Source organism: Rhynchophorus ferrugineus, unplaced genomic scaffold (genome assembly GCF_030347505.1).
Source record: "Rhynchophorus ferrugineus isolate W39M unplaced genomic scaffold, kcgeb_rfMv2 rfM8, whole genome shotgun sequence".
NCBI lineage: Eukaryota > Metazoa > Arthropoda > Insecta > Coleoptera > Curculionidae > Rhynchophorus > Rhynchophorus ferrugineus.
Window position 1 is genome coordinate 13,055,780 of NW_027472587.1, and position 21,229 is coordinate 13,077,008.

Genomic DNA, 21,229 nt, shown 5'->3' on the forward strand with positions numbered 1-21,229 from the left:
TCGAAGCAAACGTGGCAGAAAAATTAAAAATTAGTCCACTTCTCGCCCGCCGTCTCTCATTCGTCGCTGTAAATTCCAAAAGTTAAGACCTGCCCCCCAGCCCCCAGCCACTTTCGCAACGTTTTTCTCCCAATTTCGTTCGTTTCGCCGACCCGCACAAGGGCGCGCACCAGTTGGACCACCGTATCGCTCCACTTCCAACCGCCCGGACCGAAAGAAAACCTTGAATCGGGCGGCGGGCGAGGAAAAACCGCCAACATAAGGACCACTAAGAAACGACCGTTTCGAGATCAAAGGAGGCGAGAGCCGATCCCACCCCGTTGTCGAGAGAACAAGTGAACGTCGACGTCGTGTACTAAACCAAACCTTTCTCGATGTTCCTCTGTGAACAGTTTAACGATCATTGACGGGAAGTACTCGAGATTATCGTACCTGTGCGCGTGTTGTTGCGGCCGAGTCTTTTGGACGGTTCTTCTGGCGCATGCGTCCTGCGGAGTGCCCGTATCTGGGGTGGTTTTAGAACAGTGAAAGTGGATTAGCTTCTCTCTGTCTCTTTCTATGGGAGAAAGTCGCGAAAATGGCCAGTCTAACGGGATACGAGAACACGGAGGAGACCGCTTCCGTTTTGGGGTATAATAAAGGCGTCGATGGTACCGATCGTCGCAAAGAGTCCGTAATGCAAAACGAACAAGTCGAAATTAATGGAAATGTTATTAAGTTGAATAAAAATCAACTTGGAGATGTGGAAAATAATGTTATTAAAGGTAGAAATATGGTACTAGTTCTATTACTACTAATCTAATAATTAAACCATTTTATTATGACATATATCAACAAATACTTACCAAATACTTCTGCTTATAATGATTATATTCAACAATTGAATTATAAATAATAAGACTTAAACCTAATTAGAATTTGATGGATGTACCCTTACTGTTGTGTTTATATTATAAATAATCTAAACATCAGTTTAAAATAACTATATACATAGTTTATATCCAATATATATTAAAATTGGAATAGATAATATGTTATTGTCTATATTATTTTATTTAGAAACATATAGCACGCGGAGTAGACCTAGTCATTTTCCTTACACACATATTACATTATACATATTATATCTAATAGTTTTCCTTTCATATTGTTTTAAAGTTTAGATCTAGGACACATCATACAAGTTTAAAAAACGGCACAATACTTATTACTTTAGAACTATATTAGTTCAAAGGGTTTTGTCAAAAAGTAAGTCCATTATTGTCGAGCAGTTGTAGACGTTTTTATATTCACACCTATGAATAAAAATAAATATATATAATATATCTTAAATTATAAATATGCCGTAATAAAATTATTAAAATTAATATAACCAGCTCAGCCCAAACCATAATACGAAATTATATTCAATTTATTTTATTATATTATACAGAGAATATGTTTGTTTCAAAGGAGATAGAGGAAACAAAATTAAAATCATTTTTAATGTTCATTTTTCAACAAGATGTTTTTTGACGATATAAAGAAGGTTTTCAAAGAAATTCAAGAAAAAAATGATATATCAAGTCAATTAGGTTAAAAATAGGCAATGAGATATAATTTTAGGTAGTGGGACTTAAATAATGATACTTAATACTTATATTTTGTCGAGTCTGTTTATTATTGTTAGTCTCATTTGTTTAAGATTTTCTGTAGGCCTATGTTCTTGTATGTTTTGTCTCAGTCGTGTTTGGGTTTTGAAGGCTTTGATATTATGCTGTTATAATGTTTCTCTTCTTACTCTCTCAAGTTCCCTCTCTTCTTTCCCAAATCAATAAATGCTAGATATATCTGCTTTTTATGTACTGAATTTTAGAAAGAGTGGACGCTCACAGTTCAGTAAATGCGCGAGCTTCAATGCCAATGGTGATACCTGTGATTATAGTTTTCAAAATTGGCAAAGAGCGTCACAAAACTCGCTGTAACTCCAAAAACAATTCGATATTCAAAACACTCTTTTCCTTTTTTTTAGAAAAACCATCTAAACTATGATAGCATAAGAAAAAATTAATTCCGATACGATGAAATTGTATTTGCTACGTCATATATATATATATATATATATATATATATATATATACTATTGTTACATTATATATATATTATATATATATATATATATATATATATATATATATATATATATATATGTATATATATATATATATATATATATATATATATATATATATATATATACATACATATATATCTATTGTTACATTTGTTTCTTGGATTTTCATTCGCATATTACCTTTAAAAGGATAACTATTGACTTGACGTTGTTTCGACTGAATCACAGCTATCATCCTCAGGTTTTATTGAACGTGGTTTTCGTTATACGAGTAAAATTCGCATTTTGATTTGTCACGTCGATTGATTAAGTGCTTTTTAATGACGGTCACTATTTTAAAACAAGGACATCTTTATTGTTCAACTTTTTTTCATAATTTGTTGATTTCTTTGGTTTCTTCTATAATTCTGTTAAGCTTATACTGTATATAGCTGTTTTTTTTGTATAATCTAATCTATTTTCTGAATCTGTTTTTCTATTATGTTGTTATGGAGTCTTGTGGGTTGTGCTGATTTTTCATTTAGTTTCCTTCTTCTTTTTCTTGTATCTATTCTGTACTATACTCCCTCTTCTTACCTGTCTAACCTTGTTTTGATTGGCTTCACCATTAATTCAATGTGATATGCGATAAGTGATGATGTTTTACATTTTAACTAATTTTGGATAGTACTCCAAAGTTTCTGAGTTGAACATAATTAATAGTAACGTTAATTTCTGTTTGTTTATAATATATTTATAATAGATTTATTAAGATCGATGACCGACACTTACTAATAATTTAAGTGTTATTATGTTATTTAATTGAAATATATTGTAGTATATCTACTATTTCTGTTTATTTAGTACTAGTTCGTTTGTACTAATTGTGTTCATTTATTAAATCATTATACTGGCGATTTATTTAATGATCTCCGTATTTAATTGACAAAGATTTATTGGGAATATGAACATTCGTCATAGTTTTATTTATTTATTTATTACTGTTAATGTTTTTAATTTATGGATATATAATTATATTACATTGTGATATATATTAAATTAATTAAGAAAAAAAGACGAAAATATAACATATTTATTATTATGTACACATATTTTATTTTAAAACGTTTTTTGTTTAATTATTTAATACATTTCAGCGTGTTCCTTATTTCTTTTTGAAGTCGGTTCAATTTTTTTGTTAAAAGTATTTTATTATATTGTAAGAATGCGTTGTATTTAAATGAAACTATCCAACTTCTAATATGTTTCTCAAACAACTGTGGATTATACTCTGCATACTTTAAATGTTCCCATGCAGATTTTCACAAATTTTACAACTTTCGGTCAAAAGCTGTCGAAAAAGTGTTGGCAAGCTTAGTGATCGCTTTTCGATTAAGAGAAATGATAGTTTTAGATAAAATACCATGTTATCATATATTCGAATCATCATATTTGAATATGTCTGATTTCAATATGATATATTTAGTTATGTGATTTTATATATTTTGGGAATTTGTTCTAATAATGTTATGCTTTTCTTTTAAAGTTTACAAAGTAAGTTAAAAAAACACTTCATATTATTTCAGATCAACATTTCATATTTCTATTAATAAATTTGCTATTTATAACGAAATACAAATTCATGATATTTCCAACTCTAACATTCATTTCCATCCCCAAATACTTAAGTCCTTTTACTTCTTCAGTTTGGAAATTTATTACTTCTGGATCTACTATCATTATGATGATTCGTTTTGATTTTATTCATGATCAGTCCATATTATCTTAGTATTATTTTCCATCTTATTAAGATTATTACATCAACTGCAAAAGTTCCCATCGATTTCCTTTTCGCTATATCAACAAATGTTTGAGGGATGCTTTTTCCTTCCTTTTTCTATCACCCGTTCTATTCTTCTTCTGATTTTTGATTGTATACTTCGTAGATGCAACTTTTCGTTCCAATGGTTTCTGCAGGTTTTCATCCTTTGTTTCATTTCTATTCTTATTTCTTCTGATGTCTGATATTCTTTTGTAAATAGTCCTAAGAGATTGTATTATATGTTATAATAAATTAGGATGATTAAGATACAAATAAGAGAACAAAAACTATAATATAATAATAGTACTGTGTAGATTCACATCTACATCGATTATCTTGGAGGTAGTTCTAAATCAGCATAATTAAAATGGAATGGATCTTTTGTTAATTATTTTGTAGCAATTAATTACAACGGAACTAAACAAACCTACAATCGGATTTTCCATATATTTTATTTGTAACGTCGGCAGGGATAAAAATATCATCATTTCTTCAGTTTACACGTACGCATTCTTTTTGATTTACATTTACGATTCGGTATTATTTCTGGAACAATCCGAAACAGATCGTTTCTCGTTTTTCCAGAGAATCCGAAACGGAACAGCCTCGAGTCGTCCACCCAGACCCTGGACCTGATCAGGGATCAGCAATTCGACCAGAAATCGGGAGCTGTCCAGTCGCGGTCTATTGGCGTCGGGACGCATATTGATATCGTCGAAGAGGTACCGTCGTGCAGTAAGAGTGCGTCGTGCGCCTTGCCCGTGGACGAAGGTACTATCATCAGAAGACGATCCTTGGTACCCATGAGCAGTATGGAAGAGGAGAACTTAAGAGAACGGCTTCATCTCGCCCATCTGAGATTGTGTAGTGAAATAGTGAATAAGGAACAAAAATATACGCGAGATGGTTTCAGGAAATTGTTGCAATCAAAGGTAAGTGTATTGCTTAGTTAATATTGACACTGAAAGATAGAATAGAACGTCAGAAGTACTTATAACAATATTCATTCATTTGACACACAGTACTGGCTTTCTAATATTAATAATTTATTTCTTATACATATTTATAATTGATTGATATTTAATTGTTTCATCTCTTTATGAGTAGATTTTTATTATTTTTCTAAATAATGCCTTTTTACATCTTATATTAAACATGCCTAGTACAGTCTTAATTTGTAAAATAATTTACTAATATTGATTACCATTGAAATGAAATTAAACCAATTTAAACTAAAACTAAAAGTAACATTTGTACACTATACAAGTTTGGCATACATTACTAGACAAATATCACCGGATTTGGTGCATCCGCAGTCTCCTGCATAGAATAAACCATAGAAAAGAATAAACTAACCCTTTCTAATGCCGGTACATTTTCGAATTTTTCGGTCGATCGGTACAGTCGATCAATTTAAAACCACAAAAAATCTAGAATATTTAGATTTTATGTTGCATTAATAGTTCTATTGTAATAACAATTAAATTCTTGTGTTATTTTTGGTGGTTTATTATACATTGGTTTTAAAATATGGAAGAACAAGGGTAAGTGCAGACTGTAAGGTTAAATTTTTAAAAGTTATCAAATCCAAACAGTATTGAATAAAACGTACAGAGAAGAAAATTATGCTTGTTGTGTTAGAAGTAGTCAAATCATTAATGATGATTTTCCATCAAGAATAGTAGCAAAAATTGTAGTATCAGTTGCGGAGATACTTGTGGAGTAATGTATCCTTATAAGTGCATGTAGTTAAGTCCGCTTATGGCGTTAAGTGTTTTATGGCGAATTGTTAGATCTTCGTGGATCCATTTGATTTGGAAATATTTTCTGACTTTTTTGTTGGTTTCGTAGTGATAAGCATTGGCACTTAACTGAACAAGTTTGTTTTGGCAGCGTTGTATTACTAATCGGTTTGATGCTTCGGTGCCATCACATATCTACATCCTAAAAATCAATCAACTCAGGCATTCAATCTTAGCTCATTCTTTTTTATGTTATGGCATATGCAATGATTAAAACAATTTATTGTCTTATCTTTTAAAAGTTTGTACTTTTGTTACCGATTATATCAAAAAGCAATTAATAATTTTGGATCATTTATCGATATTAAAAATATGAATAAATGCTGCTTCTTCAGGATCTTTTTTGAAGTGAAGTAAGGTTAGCTTAGACAAAATATTTTTGGAAATATTCTCATATACTTTTTAATACCGCTCTACAAATATCTCTTGGGGAGATAAGAAAACATCCAAAGTAGTATTGACCCTTAAAACATTGCTTTTACTAAATGTAATTGTATTTTTATACACAAACTACAACATTTTACGAAATAAACATATTATTAAATATTTACTGTTAAAGAACAGTAATTGACTTATAAAATATGTGTTATTTATTGTTCTATTTATCATTACATAATATGAAACAGCGGTTTTTGGGTTACCAAAAAAAGTTAACATCAAATACTAACACAAACACCAGTTTAAAGCTGATAATCATCTAATTTTTAACTTGTTTCTTTAGCTATTAGGAATAGGGATTACCACGACCATTTTAACATGGAGAAACATATTATTTTCTACAAATAGCATTCATTATTGAACGAATTACTGTTTATATGAGTTGATTATTATTTGTTGTAGGTGTCTACAGCCGAATTAAATGATTAGGTTGTTCTATAATTAAAATATTTGATGTAATTAAGGGTAAAAGACTTAGGAGGATTGTTGGGAAATGTAATTGGTCTCTCCCTTTCACAATATTTTATATAATTTGACAAGATTAATTTTAAGTTATTTAACGGTTGATGCAATGAAATATGTAACTTTATTTTTTGAATCATTTTCGAAATACCTTACTTATTTATTTTATAGACCTGTTTAAACTTACTTTACTGCTAAGTAGTAAAAAAATATTGTGCCTTGTTGTGTTCGTTATTGTTCTAATATACATGCTAAAATCAAACAACATATGAAGCTCTGCTTCAGAGAATTTTAGTAAACATATTAATTAATACAGTGAAATATGCAGCTATTTTGTATATTATATTTTAGTTTTTTGACCTTCTATCAATTGTTCACGAATCAATAAATTAATAGATCATTTAATGATTATAATTTCTCTTTCTTTATTATTCTTTCTAGTGTCTAAACTCTGGAATAGTGCCTGTTCTTTTTTTGAAATTTTAATATATAAATTCGTTTTAAGTAACAATCATATATTAGTCTATCCATTATTATTAAAATATTGTCAAAAAGTTTTAGTAACATTTTAAAATTATTCTCTTTACTTTATCATGGGAGAAATGTAATTAACTAAATAAGTTGTGTTCGGATTTCGACTGATTATTTTTCGACCACTAGTATTTGTTAAATGCTATAAATTAATCTTAGCAAAAAAATAAAACCAATATTTGTTTTAAACTGTATTAATTCTTTAGTAAGTATGGAATTAATGGTTAATACGAAATCCCGAAAAGTGTTGGTACTACAAATTAATACTAATCATTAAAAAACTTATTTGCTTGCCCTGATACTAATATCATACGATTTGCCTGCGAGATAGCCATCTAGCGCTGGTACCAAAATTGATGTGCATTCTTACCCACTAATACCAGTTCTTTGTTGATTTGAAATTCAAATTTATTCGCCGAAACTTGTTCTCGATTGGTTTCTAATCGACTTTATCGTAATAGACGTCGTTGTGCGTACGTTCTTTGAGGCAAATAAAAAAATATAGCCGTTGATCCATTGAATAATCTTCATCTGTAGTAAAATATGTTGGATCGCACAAAACGAACAGAACGGAATCAAATCAATTTAATCGCAATTTGAATCGACGTTTTGTAAAAATATTTTATACTGAAGATTAGTGAATATATATAGATACGTTTCCCCTTGAATATAATGAATCGTATAATATATGTTACTAGATTTATTTATATCATTTGAGGTTTTTTTAATTATAATAAATAATACAAATCATATGACAATATTTATTTATTAATAAGTTGTTGAGTCAGAGTAGAGTGTTTGAATAGTTTCTTACGGAATGTTGCATTCTTGTACCAATACATCCGCCAATTGTTTTAGTGATGTTGGAGATGGAAATCTACTCATCATTCTCTACTGTAAAATTCCTCAGAATGGTTTAATTATGTTGAGGTCTGGCGATTGTGATGGTTAGTGAAGGTGTTGAGTGATATTTTGACACTTCTCAAACCAAGACTAAACATTCTTGCTGTGCGTATAAGCATATTATCACCTTGGAATAGTTTAGTGCTTCCGCTGTCTTCACACAGAATAAAGCGTTTAATATACTGTGACAATACGTCACATTTTTTGAAACGGAAGCAGTATTTTCAACATGCAATAATATGTGGTATATTGTACAGAATTCATATTATCTTACTAATAAGTACGCATTTGTGTGAATTAGTGGTTATGAAAATAATTTTACCTTTATTAGACGTAATATTTCTTAAAAGTAATTAGACTGTTGATGATCATATAATAAATCACTCAATAAAGCTCCAGTGCAAGTACGAAAACAATTTTTTGTCAGAAAATTTGATGGAGTAATTTATTTTGTTCTCAAAACTCATTTCAGTATCATTTGATGGATTCTTGAATTAACTAAATGCATTTCCCAGGGATATTTTTGGGTATATAAAATCAGAAATGGCTGAGGATTGATCTGAAGGGTATTAGAGATGAAGAAGGAATTCAAAAATTTCAAGCAATTCATAAATTTAAGAAATGCTTTTAACTGATTGTCATTGGTAAAATAAATTTGTATGAAAATAAAATGGGGACGATACTTTGATTTAAATAATTAGACTATAAATATTTATACGATAAAAATATTTAATTAAATTCGAAAAACATTATTTAAAAATTCAGATGCGTGATTGATAATACAGTTACAAATAAAACGATCAAAAAAGATATAATTTACGTTTATCTTAAGGTATTCCTATACAGAAGGTATAAATTAGCTTCAAAAGGCCCGCGAAAAAAACCAGTCCAAAACTGTGCTTATTATTTGAGTTATTTTGCGAGATAATATTTCATCCATATAATTTTCTGTTCATCCTCTAGAGATATAATTTTATAACAGTGGTTATTATTATCTCTTTCTATTCAGTAAAGAACACCATATATAGAGTAATTTATCCGTTTTATTTAGTTCTATATCAATGTTGATCTATACCTGTTAATATATTGAAATAATTATTGCTTCTTTCAAAAAACGACATACTACTACTAATTGGCTAGAAAAGGACTACCTATGATTCTATTTCAGATATCATATATATTAGTTTTGATGTCTATATCTATCTATATATATATATATATATATATATATATATATATATATATATATATATATATATATACATATATATATATATATATATTTGGAGAAGCACAACATGATCTAGCTGTTTCTGGTACCCCTAAATCTTAGATTGTGATACTTCTGAGAAGATTCCAGCAAATTAAGGTTAAGTAGTGTTATGATAGATTTGACTTTGAAGATTGGAATCCAACGTTTACCTGTTTTCTCTTCTTGATAAGGTGTTAGTTGTTGAATAATTAACTTTAATTAATTATTCGTTATTTACTATATTAATTAATTAATTAATTAAAATTAGCAGCCTGGGAATAATCCTATCATGGAATCTGTTATACCATTTCTACACTTACACGATTATATTATAAAAGAATAATTTCAAGGGACTAATGATTAGTCCAGCCAAAGTACGAAAAGTCCTGATCTACTATTATTCTAATATAAATAAAAATATGGTACATACGTACAACATTTGAAGCCCATTCAATATAGGCCAAAACGAAAGAAATAGTCATTGTCTCAAGTCAATGTTTTGTGAAAACCTAGACCTTATGTTACTTGGAAGGTAAGATGTCCAAAGAGTAATGTATTACCGTATTAAGCAGACATTGTATCCACAGTTATTTTTATTTGGTGTTCGCTGATGATTATATTTGATGAGGCAAATGTTGAGGCTTCTAATATTCCCCGTGATATATTCGCATTGCAAAGCCATATGGCACGAGAATTAATAGAAGAAAAGAAGAATATATTGACAACTGATAGATAGTTTGGTATTAATATTCTCAACAGGAATCAGAGCAAGTGCAGGAGTTCGAATGCAAGGGATACGTAATATTAGTAGGAGAAGAACCTAGTAATGTAAGCACCTACTGCTGAAGTAATAAGCTGAAGCAATTAAGGCTGCAGGTGTTTCTGTTCTGCTTCTCTAATGATTGATTGTTCTTCATCTTTTCGTGCTAATTCACCATGCGTGCGGAAGGCAGAACATATTAAAAACATGATTGAAATTCGCTCCATTCGAACATTTATCAGTTTTAAACAAATTATATTTTTCTCTCCAAGATTTTGTTAGAAATAAAGTCATTCGTTTAAGATTCGACAACAAGTGCATAGACGAGGAACAAATTCAGAGGTAAATATTACAATGGTTTGAACTTTAATTTAGAATGGATGGTTAACAAATTTCTCAAAGACTTCTTTGGCGAAATAGACCTTTTATGTGGAAAACGCTTCGAAAAGACATGAATTAGGGCCATAGAAAAGGATTTGTAAAAAATGGATACTAACATTGTTGGAGGATAACACAGTCACCAACTGTAGCCTTGGAAAACCTTGATGATGATGATGGTGATTATGATCCACAGTTTATAAGTTATTCCGATCAACGCAACGTTATCTGAAGATTATTTGTTCAATTTTCTTTGAGTTTCATCAAAAGACGCATGTTAGTATGTAAGAAGCATATATCAAGTATTGTCAATTTTATATGTATAAAATTCCTTATACGATAATAAAGTTAATTATTTAAAAGCCAGATCGTTTTGTATTATAATGACCGTACCTTACTCATAATATATTCACAGTATAAATTAAAATAAAAAAACATTTAATGCCATCATCTAACACTTCAAAAGCTTGACGCTTGAAGCTTCATAAGAAGCGCATCATTAGATGTATGAGTGTTTGACTAACGGTAACAAATCAATTACCGAATCGAATTTAAATATTTCGACATTAATTTTTTAATTACCAACTACAGTCTACAATTAATAAGCAGTAAGTCCTTTGACGCTGTTCGCGCGATATAAGACGGAAGTTGTTCTAATGAACAGCAATGAATCTAATCAAGCATTCAATAAAAAAATAATAATAAAAAATCGTCGTCATTCGAATAAAAATTATCGACGGAAAGCCTCAAAATTTAAAGGTACGTACAATGTTTTCACATATTTTTTATCTAAAATAATTAGATATTGGTGTATAATGTTATTAACTGATGTGACGAAAAATCGGAAGTAGTTCAGTGTAAATGTCAGCCAGTATGCTTTTTAAGGAATAACTATATCATATAAGACATTGTAGAAACATTGTAGTCAACTGTTTCTATGGTGTAATGGTTAGAACGTTGATCTTACAAGCGGAGGTTGATGATTCAATTCCCACCATGGAAGCAGCTCATTTTGTTCTAGTTTGATTGGAACATTTGGCATATCACCTATATTAAGTAACGGACCACGGGGTCTGAAACGTTCCTTATTTTCAACCATTGCTTCTTTATTCCTGTTTTTTCTCATTCGGGTTGTACTTTTACTTGGGCTATTCATTGTAATACTTAATAAAATAACGTATGCGTAATTTATTGGGTAAATATCTAACATTAAAAAGAGAAAAATGAAATATTTTTAACAAAAAATTGAACAAACTTAGATTGTTAGCGCAAAAAAAACCTTCTAGACCACACTTCAAATACTTGACGGTGTACTAGTTAGTAGGCTAACGATTTTTGATTAATAATATTATTTTCCGCAAAAATATGCCTAAACTAATAAAATCATTACATTATTTGATCACGATCTGTTGATTATCCTAATATAATTGAGAGAAATGATCATAATCCATCATCGATGACCTCGACGACCTTTCTTTTACCTCTGCATCGAATTATACGCTGAAATTATGTTCACGTTTGTTAATTGAAGGAGATATATGGCGACGGACAAGGGAGTACATCCATAAATCCATCATCGTAGAATAATTTTATGTGTACAGCGATGTAAATTGCGTCTGAGTATATACAAAGGGTAAACGCCAAGGTGACGCGTAATTATATATTAATTAATGTTAAGGATAGAGTCTAAACGATATCTGCAGATGGATACATTTGAATTCGCTTAATAATCCTTAATAATCGAGTTTATGTTTATTTATCTTGGAGTTGGATGTTCTAAAATTACTAATAATGCCACTTAAATTGTTTTAATTGCAACGAGGATTATTTTTTATATTTCGGGATTATATTAAACTAATGTTTTCATTTAGAAATTAGCGTTTCTCCTATAATAAATATCATATACATAGAATAGACAAAATAATATGAACTTCATGCAAAACATTGTATCTTCATATGCAGCCATGATAATGACAGCATACAAAAAACATGGTAAAGCATCATCGGTAAAGAGGAATAGTAAGCGATCCCAATGTTAATTGACAGAGACCGACGAACATTAAAAATGATTGTTTCCAGACAACATAAATCTACCGTGACGAAATATATATATATATATATATATATATATATATATATATATATATCATTATACTAAGTTAATTATAAAATACAAAATTCAAGACAAATTATAACCATAATTTGATACTTCAATTATAAAGATACAACTATCCTAAAATCTATCTATTTTCTAATTTATATTAGAAATCAGTTGAATGTACGAGCAAATACTATTGTAATATGAAATTACATTTTTATGGGAGGTCAGTATCTTTTAAAGATGGGGACATGAGATGACATTGTTAGCACAAACAAATATACGTATGAAATAACAAGTATGAAAAAGGACCTTGTGTACTGTACATTTTTATAGTTCTACGTTCTAAAATAATACTTTTCCATTTTAAGATTTTTTATTGCTAAAAAGTACCATTAATCTTCTTTTAACCCCTTTACACAGATGTGAAGAATGGTAACATTGTTTAGTTAACATAAAGGCAATTATCCTCGAAATAACGTGACTGTATTACACATCCTTAATGCATATAATTAATTGCTGCTTCATTATTTGTGTATGTATAGAAACTGTTAACAACTAACGTTTAAAAAGCCAAATTTAGATTTCAGTTCTCTAAGAATTTCAAATGAATAATTGCGATATTTTATTTGATAAATAACCATTTCAACTGCATTCCTTCGAACGTTAATCCGTTAATCCTCCGTTGAACGTGGGAATATTTAAACGCATTTTTCATAAAAATGTTCGAAAGAAAAAGTCTTTCATGGTATATTTTTCATCATTTTTACGACTGTATATTTTACGATATCCTGACACTGTTACTGTGTTAAGGTGATTTATTTTAAATTCCCCTTTTTGAATCTGATTAAATATTTCACGTTTTCTCAGTTTTATTTTAGTTCTCACGTATTGCTATTAAATTATCTAATTATGTAAATCATAAAAAATTACAAATTAGAATCTTGAACCCCTGTTATATTTATTGATATTTTAAAATAAATAGATCTGACGTTAGAATTTTTAATAGATTAAGCTATATAATTTAATTATGCAATATGTTTTATCTCAGTTCGTTTTAATTAATGTATCTGAATGGTTAGATTTTGAACTGATAAATTTAGTGTAACATTTTTTAGTTGTATTTTATGGTACTAATAAAATTTCAACAAGGCTATATTATGCCTTTATAGTTGCTTAAAATGTTATTATTTAAGCAACGTTTAATATTATATATAGTTTACTTTGACGTATAAATTTGCTCCAACCCTAGCTTGACCTATACATAATTTTTTAATAATTATTTTAAAATTATAATCTAATATATATTATGCCTGAATCTTAATAGTTACTAGTGATACCAGAGGTCGAAATTTTCTGTAACTGTGATTCTTTTAACTTAATTATTTCAGAAACTTTCAAATATTTATAATTATTAATAAGCTACAATTAAAATACTTTTGAAGATCGGTAGTATTTCGTCAAAAAATTTTGATTTTTGAGAAATGAAAGGAAATTTAATGAAGTAAAAATCCCCAAAAATCCAATAGATATACGTCAATAATTCCTTCTTAATTGTGTTGGTTGGAGATACCCCCAACTTGATCTAAGATCAAAGGGATTTATTTGTCAATTATTATAAAACTACCGTTGGGAACAATCAACTGAAAAGAGTCGAAACAGTCGATAGTCAAAAAACTAGCGACTGAAAATAGTAATTACTATATTCAGTCAAATGCGCGGTTCGACTGTTTTTTTCAATCACGAATGTTGACATTTTTGTCAAGGTCGCGGCTAGGGAGGGAGAGCCAGAAGGTCAAAAGAATGAAACTAGTAGAACCAAAAATAGTAAATAGCGACTGAAACAGTCGATGGTAAAAAGTAGTCAATTACTAAACAGTCGATAGTCGATTTCAGTCGATAGTTCCCAACACTATATGAAACCTACTTCAGTTTATGGCGATCAAATATGAGGTTATACTATAGTCATCAGTGCTCTAGACAAGCAACGCTGCTAAAACAAAGTCCTTTGATTAATTGCCAATATTTCTCGCTGAAGATTGAAGCGAACCAATCCATACGAATTTAAAAGTATAAGTAATACTACTAAGTTTGACATAAGCATTTAGGCTAATTTTGATTTTAGCTTGGGAAACACGTATCGATATATTTATCTCACACTAGATAGTAATAAATACATTTTTTAATAACATTGTACTAAGTGTTTTAACAAATAGTGCTATTTTTAAAAACAATGAAAAGTTACTTCAAAAAAAATTACAAAAAGAAATCGTCTGAGTTGTTTCAATAAAATCTAGCTGGGTTTTATTATTTTTAAACAGTTTTCGTTATCTTGCATCTTAATTACTTCATTATTTGTCTGAGTGAACTTCCATTGAACAACGAAAAGCTTTTAAAACGAATTTGTATACCCGGCAATTACAATCAGTGTGGTCCCATAAAACACGCCGTGGCTAGAACTTGTAGAGCGAAATAATAACGATTGGAAACGTCTATTATCAAGAACAAATTACATGGTGCATGTTTTAGTTGTTCGACCAAATGACCGAAACCCAGATAAAAAAAACTGAAGAAGTAAATATCTCTTGGGCCAAAAATGCCGATACAGGCAAATAGCACGACTCTACATGATTAATGGGTTCGTATACCGAATGATAATACGTACGATAACCGGCGATTTTTTATGATGCATGAGTGTGCCATTAAAGCCCATCACTGTATTTATTTTTTTGTTTTAAGATTCAAAAGAGCATTTTAAGAAAGTTAAAGGGCTATATTCATTACACCTAAGGTTAAAGAAGTGTTTTACTGCAAAATTATTTATAATTTATATATGAATCTTGAAAATCATTATAACATTTTGTTCGTATCAATTTTGTATTGTGATAAAAAGAGAAAAAACTAATTATATCTCTCGAAGGATGCCCAATTCCTCAAGTAGAGTCAGTGATACATCTAGTAGAGCAAATTGGCGACAAATAGCTGAATATATAGAAAGCTTAAAGTCAAACAACATCGCTGGTTAGTCGCAAGATTAGTAATCAGACGCTGCCAAAAGTTATCCAAAATTTACCCGTAAAACATGAAAGAAGAAGATCACTCAATCACAGCTACGCAACAGGTCCATTGAAAATTTCCTGGCCTACCATATTAAAGCATATTTTTTTGGCAAAATTAGTTTATTTTATTCAACATAATTCCCTTCAAGGGTGATGCACTGACTATAGCGACCCCCTAACTTTTTTATACCGTTTTTGTAGTACAATTTCTCCTTTGCTCAAAATAGACCTCAGTTTCGGCGATGAGGTCTTCATTCGACGAAAATATCAAAGACAACCACGGTATTTGTTTTTAATCGTGAAAATAGTTTGAAGTGCTTACTCATCAGCGGTCCTGAACATCCTGGTTTCCCAACAAGTATTACCGGTTTGCTGATATCATAAGTTACTTAAAACGAAATAGACATATTGAAGACAATTGTAGAATCTTAACTTATATCATTAATAAAATCATTAATATTGCATTACACTGCTTCATTATTTATACTAACTAAATAATGTTATGTTAAGCTCATAACTATAAATTATCCACTTGTATGTTAAAATATATCCGGCTGGTAACATTTACTTAATTCTCTACAGTAAAATTTACTAATACAAGAAAATTTCCGAGAAGAACAAAATCGTATTCCATACTGTATGTAGTCGCCCTTCGCGAAGGTCACAGATGCAGCATTTATTTTCTTTTTCAATTGTTTGTAAATTCTCGCAACGATTATCAACGAACATTTATTGAAAAATTATCATGTGTTAATGATGATGCCTGGAGCTATATCTTGTGTTGACATTGACTGAATCGCTGGGGATTAAGCAGGTGGTTTTTTGAGATTAATGACTTTTTGAAAGTAAATCCTAAATATTTTATTGGCAATATTTGTCGATATTGAGCAATATTTGTTTGTAGAAGTGTCAAGGTAAAATGGGTTGGATAAGTACTGTTACAAAACGATATTATGCTATTAAAGTTTCGGATATCTCTCGATGATACTGAAGATTCCGATATAGGTACGGTTAATTATATGTGGGTATTAATTAAGTATACCCACACCTAGTTTAAATAACCGTACATTTTATATATTTTTAAATAATAATTATAGTTTCTTTATAAGAACTATTAGTTAAACTTGAAGGAATTTTCGATAAATTCAAAGCTTCCTTGTAAAAGAAATTATGTACATTCTAATTTTTTAATTTTTATAATATGTTCTACAATAATATAGCCTTGAGAACTCCTGTAACATTTGGCCGAGCATTATCATGGCAAAGGATGATTTTGCGACAGTTACTCTCTATTTCTTGACTTTTTTTCAACAATACATTATTGTCAAATACACAGCAAGTCACTTAGTGTCGATATGGATACCTTTCCTAGTCTAATCATGTTGTCTGTAAATTCTTTGAGAGTTTGATTTGGATTCTCGACCAATAAATCTTGTACCGCAAGTGCATCAAATCCATTATAACAATATCACCACTTTTAAATATTTCAAACCACAATAGATACAATAGATAATTGGGATATGCTAGATCAGCATCTCCATTAGTTTCTGAAACTTTCTGGTGATCCTGGTTTGCAGATTCCTCCAGATAAAGCAACACTAGTATTATATGTTGAAAATTCATTGTTAAGGGTTCCATGACATCGTCTCAGTACACCGAATAACTCCATAACACTAAAAGGAAAGCTGTGATTTTATGTAGAAGAAAATCGAGGGCATTGAATTTAACAATAAATTGGGTTGTTTAATAATTGTTTACATTCATGCTTCTCATCTTCGCCAACAAATATCGTTTCTAAACATAAGCAAGTCACCTAATATAACATATACATGTAATATAAAAATTATACATTATGGAGCATTTATGTGATATTTCACCTCTATTTATATTTGTCTCATTTGATATCTAATTTAATTTTTTTCTATCTGAAGTTAATTAATATAAATGGTATAAAATAGAGTTATAAAGTGTTATATAAGTTTAATATGTTTAACAATATCTTTATTGACTATTTTCTTCGTTGAAATTGTTCCGTTAAAATTAATACTAAGAACAATTACAAAACAATAATTTCAATCGTCATTGTTATACCTTACGGTCGTTATTTCTCATTTGTTCCATGTAAACAGTTTCACAAAGTCATTTTCAAACTGAAAACCGATGATTGGTAGCCTGAAGCTTACCGTATTTACAGATAATTGTTGCGAAAGCAGCACAAACGGATAATTTCGCTCAGATAATTAAAAATTAAACATTTAATAGAGGTAATAATGCTCTATAAAATACCTTTAAGCAGTTCATAAATAGTGCCGATGAAGTACGTTCATAGCACGTAGTTTTCCAAAAGTATTCCTTGGTTTTCAGTAATACTTTTCTTAAAATTAAATAGAAACAGGAAACGCATAAACTACAATTTATATTTTTCATCTATATTTTCAAAATTGTCATTTAGACGCCAGCAAACTCTTTTTCATAACATCCTTTATTAAAAAACGTTGAAAATGTGGAAGGACTGATTAGGAATGACTTCTAAATTACAATTCGTTCATTATTTGTCCCTGTTCACTGTTTACCCTAACTTTCATATCCACCAGGCATGGCTCCGTGCGATTTTTTCTATTCCTACACATAGATGAGATTACTTCTTTGAAGACCCCTTCTATATGTCATTAGGTATTATTAAGAATTGTGTTATACTTTAAATTATTTAGAGAAGACGATAATATTTTATATATAACCTTGTATATGTATAAAAAACTTTTCCATCATCTTTTGTCGGCATTCGAACGAACATCTCAAAGCAAGTGGCTCTAGTATTTTAATATTATAATAGGATGCATAAATATTCATTATAAATAGAACGAAAAAATCGACGGTTAGATGTTATCGAGATTATTGATTAGGCGACTGGTACCAGCTCAAATATTTCAATACAATGGTGCCGATGTTGCATTTTCAAATTATCAGGCGCTAATTGTTTATCGTTAATCAATTTGTAACAGTATCGCAAGTTCAATTACCTCCAAGTCTGTTTAATCTCCCACAATCGAACATTGATGTTAATGACGATATACATGTGCTGTAGATTGATTGACGTTTGATCAATATTTATTATATTCTTTAAACAAACTAACCAGCTAGGCAAGGCTTCATAAAATATATTTCTGAACGAACTAAGAACTTCATCTTGTTTCTTTCAGTTTGAGATCATAAAAAACATTGGCTTTCGATATAGCTTTATTTTAATTGTTTAAATTTATTAATATACTATTGTAGCGACCTTGAGGCATGTCCAATTTTACATCGTGGAATAACGGTCTACAAAATACCCAGAAATATAATCCCAGATGTTGAACACGGGCGGGGTGCCGGCAGCGCCAACTAGAACACGACAACGAATAGCTGGCGGCAACCCCGATTTTTATGACGTTTATCTGGGATGTTATTGAAGGGTATTTCATTGATTCAGTGCTCAACCCTCGTTTGGTTTAGACGGGGTACCATCGACTGCCCAAGCCTCGTCAACAGGTAACTCCGCTGCCATCCGTTTTATCATTTGTATTTTTCACATAATAACGGTTACATAATGTAAACACCACTGTTTCATTTCGTTTTACCTCCATTCACCGAGCCACATCATTTACCCTAAAGTGGTGACCCCGACGTGATCTTTCGCAAAATTGGGTTTGGACTCGTGAATGGAGGGTACATGGAACATGGTGTATTTTACGTGGCCGTTATATTTTCTGTTTAAAAATTTTAAATATTTTTAATTCGATTTTGCCTTCAATATTCCTTTTCATTTTATTCCTATTCATTTCATTATTTCCAATTAATTTTTTCTAATTTTTTGTCAAAATTTTCTTCTGAACTCATAGATATTTTTACATCACTGTTAATCATCAGCGTCTCGGCTAAACATTTCTTTCGGCGCTATGTTTAAATCATAATGTCTTCCTTCGCTCGCCGTCTCCGTCATAATGGCAGACATTTTGATTTGAAAGGCTTTGAGCAGCTTCGGTCGGATACCGTCGTTATTTGTTTTTTCTGAATTACCATAACGTGTGTGACTACGGATTAGTCACAGAGCAACTCCAGAAGCTAGGTACCGATTACAGTCACCGTAGACTCGTCATGTCCTCGTCGAGGTACCAGAATTTCTAACGTCTCGTCGTCGAAGAAAATTAGCTACCACGTCGTCGAACAATCGATCCTCCCACAGCGTCGATTACGGGAGCCCTGTCCGAAAAATAGCTTGTTTTCAACGTCGTCGATGGACCACATTCAAGTGCCAAAGCAACGATGAAGCAACGGTATCTGTAGGGCCTTCATGTTTTTGGAAAATACGAATGTCTACTATTTTTCATGTTAAAATCGTCATCTTCGAATCATCAAACCAATTATTTCATACAGAATTTGTTCTTCGGAGACTTCTACAAATATTCTATAGCGTTTCGAATTTGTTTCGCAACTTATTGATGGATATAATGTAATCAAATGGATATGAGTGTTTATAAACAAAAAAGACTTTTAACATCTTAATGTTCATTATGATAACATACAGTTTTTCTCAATCCATTATTCTAGTATATTACCTTTCTTGATCTAAACAAAAGCTACGTTCTTTTGTCTTTAGATGGATTATATTGCCTTAGGAGTTTAGTAATATAAAATCATTTATTCCCATAGAGTACTCGATGATAACTGAGATCTAAAAGCTGGATTTTGTTGTATTGAAATGTTTTATTGTTAAGTACTCCGTGCGAATATGAATGTTTAGTTAATTTATTATTATATATTGAGGTTAACATCTGTATTTATTACTGAATATCTGATTGATCGGCAATTGATTGATATCTGATATAATCTTAGGTATTAACTAATATTATGCGTAATTATTATTAAGTTTTTTCAATAAGTGTTTCTTGTAGTTGATAGGGTAACATTTGTTCTGAATTACTAACCCATTGTGTTGATTAGCCTGGGTACATTTATAGTACTTAACTGCCAAATCGTCATGTAGGTCCTTTACTTGACATACTATTTCATTAACAATCATATACTATATATTTTACGAATAAAATACATGTTTTTATTATAAATTGAACAACAATGAAAGAATAGAAAAAATCTACCAAAAAAATCAGAGATTACATCAGACCACAGGCTTTGTTGTATAATCTAACATCGGTTTTTTTATTGGAAAGAACAAAGACTCTTATCAGCGTGTCATCTTGCTAATAAATGATCTCGAAGAATATATTTCAATAAATTCTTCAATTTATTAGTCAGTTTTTTACGTGGATGTTATTTATTATGGCAATTTTAGCTAAAAAGAAATTCTGCATAAAAATCCAATTAAATAGTGTATTCCAGTAAGTATATTAATGTTCGCAAATGTTTCTGAAATCTGTTTTATTCGGTGTCACACCTTTGAATGATTAAATGATTTTCTCGCCACCATGAGAATATATCTTCCATATTGAACTTATTATAATAATTAATCCAACATTCTTTTGATATAGAGCCGGAAAATAGCTTGTTCATGAACTATATCTTGCACTCCCACCTACAATATCCTGCCCTTTTTGTTTCTGTTTTTTTTTCTAGAATGAAGATATAATATTGTATT

General features: G+C 30.2%; 1 protein-coding gene across 4 annotated transcripts in view; it reads left to right on the forward strand.

Moving 5' to 3' along the window:
- The first annotated feature begins 439 nt into the window (after positions 1–439).
- The window catches only part of Nox (NADPH oxidase), a 111,871-nt gene continuing 91,081 nt past the window's right edge, over positions 440–21,229 (forward strand). For 2 of the 4 annotated variants that reach the window (XM_076411572.1, XM_076411570.1), the window contains exons 1-2: positions 442–764; positions 4,500–4,846. In XM_076411572.1, the coding sequence (XP_076267687.1) occupies positions 578–764; positions 4,500–4,846 (534 nt within the window). In that variant the 5' untranslated portion in view covers positions 442–577. Of the gene's footprint in view, positions 765–4,499; positions 4,847–21,229 lie in introns of all 4 variants that reach the window. The other 2 variants (XM_076411571.1, XM_076411569.1) reach the window with 2 other exon arrangements.